The sequence below is a fragment of the Pempheris klunzingeri genome, chromosome 5, assembly GCF_042242105.1.
Source record: "Pempheris klunzingeri isolate RE-2024b chromosome 5, fPemKlu1.hap1, whole genome shotgun sequence".
In the NCBI taxonomy this organism is placed as follows: Eukaryota; Metazoa; Chordata; class Actinopteri; order Acropomatiformes; family Pempheridae; genus Pempheris; species Pempheris klunzingeri.
Genome location: NC_092016.1, coordinates 609,486 through 621,373, shown reverse-complemented (window position 1 = coordinate 621,373; position 11,888 = coordinate 609,486). Strand labels below are relative to the sequence as shown.

Here is an 11,888-nt window from a genome sequence, read left to right as displayed (position 1 = left end):
GCATTAAAATACCTGTGATCATGTGACCATTAGTGTTTTTAGAATTAGTCATGTGACAGTTGAAGACAAATGTGAGTGTATTCTGTGAAAACGCTCCGGTTATATTTGGCTCCCTTTATGATGTCATCAGGGGACCTGTGGATCATGTGACCTCCTCCAGCCCTTCAGTAGACCACCTGTCCACCTTGCTGTTCGCCGTTGTTGTTACCGTGGCAACGCTGCTCTGGCAGTAAGATGTTGTCGGTACGAGCGGAGACTGAAGGGTGGAGGGCCTGTATCTGCATCCTGTTTCCTGTTTCCTCCTCTTCCTGTGCAGATAAACCTGTGTTCACAACTACATCAGTGATCATCAGAGCAGAGACACAGTCATCTGGACATGGATCACCTGCTGCTGCTGCTGGTGTGGAGCTCAGGTACGGTCATTCAATTCAATTCAATTCAATTTATTTGTATAGCCCAATATCACAACAGAGTGTCTCATAGTGCTTTACAAAGTTCACTGAAATAAACAAGTGTAAGCGAACAAACAATCTAATAAAGAGTCCAGCAGTCGATGAGGCCAATGGATCAGTCCGATGGATCAGTCCAATGGATCAGTCCGATGGATCAGTCCGAGGCATCACCTGCCCTTTATGACCCTCCTTCTTCGGGAAGGAAAAACTCAAAAAACCCAGTGGGAAAAGAGAAACCTCCAGGAGCACCACAGTGAAGGAGAGATCCAGCTCCCAAGGACGGACAGGCTGGAGCCTTGGACAGACGCACATCCATTGGCTGGTGGAGAACCACATCAGCGGGACCAGGACCAGGATCCATAGGAACCAGAGAACCACATCAGCAGAACCAGGACCAGGATCCATAGGAACCAGGGAACCACATCAGCAGAACCAGGACCAGGACCCACAGGAACCAGAGAACCACATCAGCAGGGCCAGGACCAGGATCCATAGGATCCACAGGAACCTGAGAGATGAGAAAGCACAGAAAGGCTCCGGGGAAGATAACAAGTTAGAGGCAGACATTTGACTGACATGAGACATAACGATGGAGAGGAAGAGGAGGAGAGAGAATAGAGGAGCTCAGTGCACCATAGGAGTCCCCCGGCAGTCTGAACCTATAGCAGCATAACTAGGGGCTGGTCTAAGGCCTGATCCAGCCCTTAAATATATGCTTTGTCAAAAAGGAAGGTTTTTAGTCTACTCTTAAATGTAGAGAGGGTGTCTGCCCCCCGAACCCAAACTGGAAGGAGGTTCCACAGCAGAGGAGCCTGATAGCTGAAAGCTCTGCCTCCTGAACTACTTTTGGAGACTTTGGGAACCACCAGTAGACCTGCATTCTGGGAGCGCAGTGCTCTAGTGGGGTAGTACGGTACTATAAGATCTTTAAGATATGATGGGGCCTGACCCTTAAGAGCCTTGTAGGTGAGGAGAAGGATTTTTTTTTTTATTCTACATTTTACTGGAAGCCAATGAAGAGAAGCCAGTACAGGAGAAATGTGGTCTCTTCTTTTAGTTCTCGTCAGAACACGAGCAGCAGCGTTCTGGACCAACTGGAGAGTCTTTAACGACTTATTGGGGCAGCCTGATAATAATGAGTTACAATAGTCCAACCTAGAAGTGACAAATGCATGGACCAATTTTTCTGCATCATCAGTGGATATGATGGGCCTGATTTTAGCAATATTATGTAGATGGAAAAAGACAGTTCTAGAAATCTGTTTAATGTGGGAGTTAAAGGACAAATCCTGATCAAATAAGACCAGAGTAATGCCGTCCAGAGCAGTTAAGGTAGTGGGAAAGCTGTCTCTGAGGTGTCTGGGGCCGAGCAAAATAACTTCAGTTTTATCTGAATTTAGCAGCAGAAAGTTCCTGCTCATCCAGGACTTTATGTCCTTAAGGCAGATTTGAAGTTTAACCAACTGATTGGGTTCATCAGGCTTTATTGATAAATATAATTGTGTATCATCTGCATAACAGTGGAAATGAATGGAGTGCTTCCTGATAATATTACCAAGAGGAAGCATATATAAGATAAATAGTATCGGTCCAAGCACTGAACCTTGTGGAACTCCATGTCTAACCTTAGTGTGGACAGAGGATTCGTTATTAATATGTACAAACTGAAATCGATCTAATAAATAGGACTTAAAGCAGCTTAATGTGGTTCCTTTTATACCAATGAACTGTTCCAGCCTCTGTAACAGGATGTGATGGTCGATGGTCATCACCTTGACACACACACACACACACACACACACACACACACAGCCCAGCTACAGTACACTATGATATCATATCATCACAGTGTTACTATATTCACGCTGACTCCAGAGTGAGCTCACTGAGAGGATTGTTTGCTGCTTCAGGCTCACGTCTCCTCTCTGCTGGTCTCTGCAGGTCTCTGCAGGTCTCTGCTGGTCTCTGCTGGGCTCCAGGCTGAAGCAGATCACAGCTCAACTGGTAAACGGAGAAAAAAAAGACTCTTCATCGACTCTTCGTTAAACTCGCCTGTTTTGCTGACGACTGTCTTGTTTCCGCTCAGAGCGCGATGGCGTCAGGTTGGTGGGGGGACACCGGCGCTGTGCGGGAGCACTGGAGGTGGAGCATCAGAGGAACTGGAGGCCTGTCCTGGACCAGGATTTTACCCTGGCAGAAGCAACTGCTGCCTGCAGAGAGCTCGACTGCGGCTCTGCTGTGGCTGTAGGACGGAGACAGGAGTCCTCGGTCAGACTGATGTGGGAGATCAGCTCTGACTGCGTCCAGGCAGGATCTGCTCTGAGGGACTGCGTAGCAGTGGGGTACTCCACCTCCATCCTGAACCTTACCTGCTCAGGTGAGCCCATCTTCTACTCCAGAATGAAGAGGCTCATGTGGCTTTTTATTGTGGGTTGATAACAAATTCTTCTAAGATGCACGAAGGTCTCTTCTTGTGGTTTGAAGTGAAAAACAGATTGTTGTGTTTTTTGATGGTTTTCATTAAAACACTGCAGATACTCACAGTGACTGATTGAGTTATTCCAGAGGATTAAATCTAAATGTGATGAGGACACTGCTGCAGTCTGTGCTGTGTTAGAAACATGTGCTCTGCTGTTCGCGCTGAGATGATGACGGGTTTCTTTAGTGTCTGGAGTCTTTTCTGTCTCTCGGTCTGATCTTCTGTCTCTCCAGACTCCGTCAGGCTGGTGAACGGGAGGAGTCTGTGCTCAGGCCGACTGGAGGTGAGGTCTCACCAGTCTGACCAGTCTGACCAGTCTGACCAGTCTGACCAGCGGTGGTCCTCAGTGTGTGAGGCTGACTTTGACCAGCAGGATGCAGAGGTGGTCTGCAGGGAGCTCCGCTGTGGGGCTCCCTCAGTCTTCCAGGGGGGGCTCTATGGGGAAGTGGAGGCTCCGGTGTGGCCCAAACAGTTCGAGTGTGGAGGCCATGAGTCTGCTCTCCTGGACTGTAGGAGCTCAGACTCAGGTACAGACACCTGCTCACCTGGCAGAGCTGTTGGACTCACCTGCTCAGGTAGAAGAGGAGCCGCAGGTCACTTTTAAGGAAACTGACTTTGTTCTTTTGCTGACGACTCTCTTCTTTCTGTCTCAGAGCCCAGTGAGGTCAGGCTGGTGGGAGGAGACGGTCGCTGTGCAGGAGGACTGGAGCTGAAACACCAGGGGGAGTGGAGAGCAGTGAGCGCCAACGTCTGGACCCTGAACACAGCAACGCGGGTCTGTAAGGATCTGGACTGTGGCTCTGCTCTGGCTGTAGCAGGGAGGGACGAGACCTCTGAGAAACCTCTGTGGTTGATCAGATCTGATTGTGTTCAGGCTGGATTTGCTGTGAGGGAGTGTGTAGTATCATGGTTCTCTTCCTATGTCCAGGAACTCACCTGCTCAGGTAAGCCCATGAGTGTCCTCATCTTTGACACCATTTATGACAGTGATGTACCCAGGTTGACACACACACACACACACCTGCAGCATGGCAGAGGACTTTATCCATCAGCCATGTGTGACTGAGACGAGCTGCTACCTCAGGGAATCAGGTGCTGAATGCACCAAGATTTATTTGTGCATGTATGAAACATACATCTGCTTCAAGAGTCCGCCGGGCCACACCCACGAGGCGTCCTCCCCCCTGGGCAGCTCCTCAGAGGACAGAGTCCAGTCTCCATCCCTGGAAGAGTTTCTGCAGTTATTATGTCTTCTTATAAATCTGCAGATCAGAACCGTTGTCATGTTGTCTCTCCAGACTCCGTCAGGCTGGTGAACGGGACGAGTCTGTGCTCAGGTCGACTGGAGGTGAGGTTTCACCAGCGGTGGTCCTCAGTGTGTGAGGCTGGCTTTGACCTGCAGGATGCAGAGGTGGTCTGCAGGGAGCTCGACTGTGGGGCTCCTTCAGCCCTCCAGGGGCGGCTCTATGGGGAAGTGGAGGCTCCGGTGTGGACTGGAGGGTTCCAGTGTGGAGGCCATGAGTCTGCTCTCCTGGACTGTAGGAGCTCAGACTCAGATACGGACACCTGCTCACCTGGCAGAGCTGTTGGACTCACCTGCTCAGGTAGAAGAGGAGCCGCAGGTCAGTTTTAAGAAAACTGACTTTGTTCTTTTGCTGACGACTCTCTTGTTTCTGTTTCTGTTCAGAGCCTGTCAGGTTGGTGGGGGGATTCAGCCGCTGTGCAGGAACGCTGGAGGTGAAACGTCTGGGGGAGTGGAGGCCGGCGGAGGGCTCCGGCTGGTCCGTGGCGGCGGCAGCTGTTGCCTGCAGAGAGCTGCACTGTGGCTCCGCTGTTTCTCAAAGGACGAGCAAGGAGGCCTCGTACAGGTCCGTGTGGATGATCTGGTCCAGGTGTGTCAAGTCTGGATCCACTCTGAGGGAGTGTGCAACATCTAGTAGGGACTCTGACACCCTCCTGGATCTCACCTGCTCAGGTAAGCCTGTCAGTGGCATCATCAATGACAGTAATGTGTCCAGTGCCCCCCCCCAGTGACAGTCAGTGTTTCCATTGGACTGAACTGTAAAGTTATTCAGGACAATCACGTCCTAAAGTGGAGAGAAGCTGGAAGCTTCTGACCCTCCAGAGACCGCTGAGCTTCACCTGACAGGACACACCTGTCTGTCTGTCTGTCTGTCTGTCTGTCTGTCTGTCTGTCTGTGGCCCAAGAGGTGGACAAAATAGGTTTAGCTGACACGGAATGAAAGAAAAAACACAAGATAAAATAAATCTCTGAATAAATAAAAACATAAAATACATTATGTAAAATACAGACTAACCCTTTACAGAAACATGCAGCTGTAGGTTTCAGGTGTATTACAGGTATTAAAATAACTCAGACATTCAACAGAAGCATCATGTGGATTATTCTAGTAGCAGATGAAGACAGGAGCAGCTCCACATCTGTCCACTGTCTGATTCTGATGTTTCACAATGAAGAAATAAGTGTGAAAGTGTTCCTTCACAAAAGCTCCAGGAAACATTAACGTCTGTAACTTTGTTAGCTAGTTAGTTAGTTAGTTAGTTAGTTAGTTAGTTAGCTAGCTAGTTAGTTAGCTAGTTAAGTTTTCAGATCTACGTCCTCAGCCACCATCTCACCACCTCCTCCTTCAGCCTCCTTCCTTGAACGTGACCTCTGGTCGTCTCTGTGTTCACAGACGTTCTGCTTCAGCCCAGCATCTCTGCGTCCTCCCCCATGGGCGGGGTCTCCCACGCCCAGCAGCAGGGGTTTCAGGTGTCGAAGGGCTCCTCCTTCACCGTCAGCTGCTCCGTCCAGCCACAGTACCCGGGAGGCTCCTTCCAGCTCAGCTTCACCTCCTCCAACACGTCACGCAACTACACCCAGCCGGCCGTCAATCACTCCGCCCACTTCCTGTTTCACGCTGCCCAGCCCGCCCACCAAGGAAGCTACACCTGCGTTTACGCCGTCTACCTTTTGTCTCATAACTTGACCTCCGAGAGCCGCCTGCTGACGCTCTCCGTCTCAGGTAAGCTGAAGCGTCAGTCAGTCGGCCAGAGTGATCGTCCTCAGAGTGAAGCTGAAGGATCAGCTGATGTGTCTGATCAGATCCCACAGGTCTCTTCATCAGGGGGGTCGTCCTGCCGCTGACGCTGCTGCTGCTGTCTGCTGCCTGCTGCTGCTACCGGAAGGTACTGACACCTGTCTGTGGTCCTGACACCTGTCTGTGGTGTACTGACACCTGTCTGTGGTCCTGACACCTGTCTGTGGTCCTGACACCTGTCTGTGGTGTACTGACACCTGTCTGTGGTGTACTGACACCTGTCTGTGGTGTACTGACACCTGTCTGTGGTCCTGACACCTGTCTGTGGTGTACTGACACCTGTCTGTGGTCCTGACACCTGTCTGTGGTCCTGACACCTGTCTGTGGTGTACTGACACCTGTCTGTGGTCCTGACACCTGTCTGTGTGTGCTCTGGTGTCTCTGCAGGTCATCAGGAGGCAGAAACCAGGCAGACAGACTGACACTGAGCGGGATTATTATAATCTGAGCGTTGGTGCAGCTGACGGAGGAGCTGAGGGAGGAGGGAGGAGCTGACGGAGGAGAGCAGGAGCTGAGGGAGGAGGAAGGAGCTGAGGAAGGAGCTGAGGGAGGAGCTGAGGGAGGAGAATCTGTTGTTGGTCAGATCTGAACTTCCTGATGTTCCTTTAGTCATGGTGTGTGGACGGTTCTCTACCTAGAACATGTTCTTGTTTAGCCCAAATGAAACGGTTCCAGGATCAGATTCCTGCTGACTGTGATCCAGCTCTGAGCCGTCCGGCTGTAACACTTCTGATAAATGATCCTGAGCGTCTCAACCTGTGAAATTCTTCCTGACAACATTCAGATGAAAGATAAAAGATAAAAGCAGTGAGACAGTAAGAGGTTCTCACTGGAACACATGACGCAGTGTTCTCTGTGTCGGTTCTAGCTGGGAGTGATCAACTCCAGACAGCTTTCACTGGGGTCATGTTGGGCACCTGTGTCCTTTATTACAACTGGAGCGTCATGGAAACCAGACAGGAGATGGAGACACAGTGGAGCGTGGAGGGTGGATCAGGATGTTTAATATTTAATATTCCTGATCAGGGTGTTTAATATTTAATATTCCCGATCAGGATGTTTAATATTTAATATTCCTGATCAGGATGTTTAATATTTAATATTCCTGATCAGGGTGTTTAATATTTAATATTCCCGATCAGGATGTTTAATATTTAATATTCCTGATCAGGATGTTTAATATTCCTGATCAGGATGTTTAATATTTAATATTCCTGATCAGGATGTTTAATATTCCCGATCAGGATGTTTAATATTCCCGATCAGGATGTTTAATATTTAATATTCCTGATCAGGATGTTTAATATTCCCGATCAGGATGTTTAATATTTAATATTTCTGATCAGGGTGTTTAATATTCTTGATCAGGATGTTTAATATTTAATATTCCCGATCAGGATGTTTAATATTCCCGATCAGGATGTTTAATATTCCCGATCAGGATGTTTAATATTTAATATTCCCGATCAGGATGTTTAATATTTAATATTCCCGATCAGGATGTTTAATATTTAATATTCCTGATCAGGATGTTTAATATTCCCGATCAGGATGTTTAATATTCCCGATCAGGATGTTTAATATTTAATATTCCTGATCAGGATGTTTAATATTCTTGATCAGGATGTTTAATATTTAATATTCCTGATCAGGATGTTTAATATTCCCGATCAGGATGTTTAATATTTAATATTCCCGATCAGGATGTTTAATATTCCCGATCAGGATGTTTAATATTTAATATTCCCGATCAGGATGTTTAATATTCCCGATCAGGATGTTTAATATTCTTGATCAGGATGTTTAATATTTAATATTCCCGATCAGGATGTTTAATATTCTTGATCAGGATGTTTAATATTTAATATTCCTGATCAGGATGTTTAATATTCCCGATCAGGATGTTTAATATTCTTGATCAGGATGTTTAATATTCCCGATCAGGATGTTTAATATTCCCGATCAGGATGTTTAATATTCCCGATCAGGATGTTTAATATTCTTGATCAGGATGTTTAATATTCCTGATCAGGATGTTTAATATTTAATATTCCCGATCAGGATGTTTAATATTCCCGATCAGGATGTTTAATATTCCCGATCAGGGTGTTTAATATTCCCGATCAGGGTGTTTAATATTCCCGATCAGGATGTTTAATATTTAATATTCCCAATCAGGATGTTTAATATTCCCGATCAGGGTGTTTAATATTCCCGATCAGGGTGTTTAATATTCCCGATCAGGATGTTTAATATTTAATATTCCCGATCAGGATGTTTAATATTCCCGATCAGGGTGTTTAATATTCCCGATCAGGGTGTTTAATATTCCCGATCAGGGTGTTTAATATTCCCGATCAGGATGTTTAATATTTAATATTCCCGATCAGGATGTTTAATATTCCCGATCAGGGTGTTTAATATTCCCGATCAGGGTGTTTAATATTCCCGATCAGGATGTTTAATATTTAATATTCCCGATCAGGATGTTTAATATTTAATATTCCCGATCAGGATGTTTAATATTCCCGATCAGGATGTTTAATATTCTTGATCAGGATGTTTAATATTTAATATTCCCGATCAGGATGTTTAATATTCCCGATCAGGATGTTTAATATTCCCGATCAGGATGTTTAATATTCCCGATCACGATGTTTAATATTCTTGATCAGGATGTTTAATATTCCTGATCAGGATGTTTAATATTTAATATTCCCGATCAGGATGTTTAATATTCCCGATCAGGGTGTTTAATATTCCCGATCAGGGTGTTTAATATTCCCGATCAGGGTGTTTAATATTCCCGATCAGGATGTTTAATATTTAATATTCCCGATCAGGATGTTTAATATTTAATATTCCCGATCAGGATGTTTAATATTCCCGATCAGGGTGTTTAATATTCCCGATCAGGATGTTTAATATTCCCGATCAGGGTGTTTAATATTCCCGATCAGGGTGTTTAATATTCCCGATCAGGGTGTTTAATATTCCCGATCAGGGTGTTTAATATTCCCGATCAGGATGTTTAATATTTAATATTCCCGATCAGGATGTTTAATATTTAATATTCCCGATCAGGATGTTTAATATTCCCGATCAGGATGTTTAATATTTAATATTCCCGATCAGGATGTTTAATATTCCCGATCAGGATGTTTATATCCTCTGTTCCTGGTGGTGTTGTTTACTGTCTTACTGTGACTGAATTGTGTGCTGGGAAAAAGGAATGAATGTGTTTTAAGCACTGCTGTCTGCTTTCTGTGCATGATGATAATAAAGTTATCTTCAAATGGAAGAAGCCCCCCCCCGTTCACAGTGTGGTGTTATCAAGAGGATCCTGAACTGACTGAAGCAGCACAGACGTCCTGTTATGACCAGAGCTGGAATAAGATAAAGGTGGATTAGCCCTTTAACGTGGGGTGTAGTTCTGCTCTCTGAGGTAAAGCTGTACTTCTCTGCTCCACCTGCAGAGGTCAGTCCAGGATCAGAGTCTCTCTCTGCTCCACCACCAGGTGTCAGTCCAGGATCAGAGGTCAGTCCAGGACCAGAGTCTCTCTCTGCTCCACCACCAGGTGTCAGTCCAGGACCAGAGTCTCTCTCTGCTCCACCTGCAGAGGTCAGTCCAGGATCAGAGTCTCTCTCTGCTCCACCTGCAGAGGTCAGTCCAGGACCAGAGTCTCTCTCTGCTCCACCACCAGGTGTCAGTCCAGGACCAGAGTCTCTCTCTGCTCCACCTGCAGAGGTCAGTCCAGGATCAGAGTCTCTCTCTGCTCCACCTGCAGAGGTCAGTCCAGGACCAGAGTCTCTCTCTGCTCCACCACCAGGTGTCAGTCCAGGATCAGAGGTCAGTCCAGGATCAGAGTCTCTTTCTGCTCCACCTGCAGAGGTCAGTCCAGGATCAGAGGTCAGTCCAGGATCAGAGTCTCTCTCTGCTCCACCACCAGGTGTCAGTCCAGGACCAGAGTCTCTCTCTGCTCCACCTGCAGAGGTCAGTCCAGGATCAGAGTCTCTCTCTGCTCCACCTGCAGAGGTCAGTCCAGGACCAGAGTCTCTCTCTGCTCCACCACCAGGTGTCAGTCCAGGATCAGAGTCTCTCTCTGCTCCACCTGCAGAGGTCAGTCCAGGATCAGAGTCTCTCTCTGCTCCACCTGCAGGTGTCAGTCCAGGATCAGAGTCTCTCTCTGCTCCACCACCAGGTGTCAGTCCAGGATCAGAGGTCAGTCCAGGATCAGAGTCTCTCTCTGCTCCACCTGCAGGTGTCAGTCCAGGATCAGAGTCTCTCTCTGCTCCACCACCAGGTGTCAGTCCAGGATCAGAGGTCAGTCCAGGATCAGAGTCTCTCTCTGCTCCACCACCAGGTGTCAGTCCAGGATCAGAGTCTCTCTCTGCTCCACCACCAGGTGTCAGTCCAGGATCAGAGGTCAGTCCAGGATCAGAGCCTCTCTCTGCTCCACCTGCAGGTGTCAGTCCAGGATCAGAGGTCAGTCCAGGATCAGAGGTCAGTCCAGGATCAGAGCCTCTCTCTGCTCCACCTGCAGGTGTCAGTCCAGGATCAGAGGTCAGTCCAGGATCAGAGGTCAGTCCAGGATCAGAGGTCAGTCCAGGATCAGAGCCTCTCTCTGCTCCACCTGCAGGTGTCAGTCCAGGATCAGAGGTCAGTCCAGGATCAGAGGTCAGTCCAGGATCAGAGGTCAGTCCAGGATCAGAGCCTCCAGTGAATCTCTAGTTCCTCCTTCAGCCATGATCATGTGTTTATTCTGCACTTTAACGTGCTGAAGCTTTCAGATGTTCTGGTTTTATGCTTTGTGCTCGTTACAGCTGCAGAGTGAGCCGAGGATGCTGGGAAGTGGAGTCAGACCTGCAGGTGATACTACAGGTAAACACACCTGATGACACCGGAGCCACTTCAAGTTTCTCTCTGCCTGTTCATGGTCTGTGACGGAGAGTCATGAGGACAATAACAGACCAAGCAGGAGTTGACCTTTTGACCTTTAAAGGCCCCACGCCGTGTGACAACGTGAGGTCACGTCCTCCCTCCCCAACAGGAAGAAGCTTCCCTGACCAGGTAGTAACATCCTCCGGCCAAGAGGTGACCGAGCGGCTGCCTGTGTTTTGTGGTTAGAGTCTGGAGGTTCCCACCTGATGAGGAACGACATGTCAGACAGCAGATGGCAGCGTGTGGGACAGAAAGAAGCTTCCTGAGAACAAAAGCACCCAGAAACAGACCAGATAAGTGATGGGACCTTTAAACCGCTGAAGGACAAAAGCCTGACAGTCGACTGTGTGAATAAAGTTCAGCACATTACATCTGGTTTCTCTCTCTTTGTGCCCCCAGTCAGCTAAAAATATCAGGGTTTGTTTTCCTCCTTCAAAAGAACCTTTTTCTGCCATTCAGCCTGGTTCAGAGTGAGAAAGAAGCAGAAAAGAGAATCCATCACATGTTGTATCCTCGTTTCTTCTGCCTCAGTTTGCTGTCAGTCACCTGAGACTCACACAGGAAACACTCCCGCAGGAAGAGAACCGTTAAAGTGAACACATCTAATTACAGCAGCAGCCGTCTCATTTCTGTTAAAGGGCTGAAACCAAACATCCACCAGCAGGTGGAGGGTCTGAAGACTGCTGCACTGCTGCACCGACACTTCAGGGTCACAACACGTGTGAAAGACGTCTGGCTACACCGACAGACAGACAGACAGACAGACAGACAGACAGACAGACAGACAGACAGACAGTCATCTGAAAGGATCTATGTCTATTTACTGCAGGTCAGCACAGAAACACACAGAGGGAACAGTTCTGCATGAAAAAGACTTTGAATTGGTCTGTTAGTTTGTGTTTCCTGAGCGAACC

General features: G+C 47.5%; 1 protein-coding gene across 1 annotated transcript; it reads left to right on the top strand.

Moving 5' to 3' along the window:
* The first annotated feature begins 376 nt into the window (after positions 1-376).
* Positions 377-10,764, top strand: LOC139200872 (scavenger receptor cysteine-rich type 1 protein M130-like). Its single transcript, XM_070830016.1, has 12 exons — positions 377-413; positions 2,530-2,829; positions 3,165-3,506; positions 3,585-3,889; positions 4,124-4,535; positions 4,619-4,906; positions 5,628-5,706; positions 5,779-5,957; positions 6,038-6,120; positions 6,493-6,610; positions 9,509-10,108; positions 10,673-10,764. Exons 1-12 carry the CDS (start codon positions 377-379, stop codon positions 10,762-10,764), a joined length of 2,835 nt encoding a protein of 944 aa, XP_070686117.1.
* The last annotated feature ends 1,124 nt before the right edge of the window (positions 10,765-11,888 follow it).

What these genes read in the sequence shown, in the direction of transcription:
- LOC139200872 (XM_070830016.1), top strand. Translation starts at nt 377, where the DNA reads ATGGATCACCTGCTGCTGCTGCTGGTGTGGAGCTCAG. An exon ending in GCTCAGGTAAGCCCATGAGT is followed by an intron (nt 3,890 to 4,123) that starts GTCCTCATCTTT and finishes CCCCCTGGGCAG; the next exon opens with CTCCTCAGAGGACAGAGTCC. An exon ending in GGGAGGAGAATCTGTTGTTG is followed by an intron (nt 6,611 to 9,508) that starts GTCAGATCTGAA and finishes CTCCACCTGCAG; the next exon opens with AGGTCAGTCCAGGATCAGAG.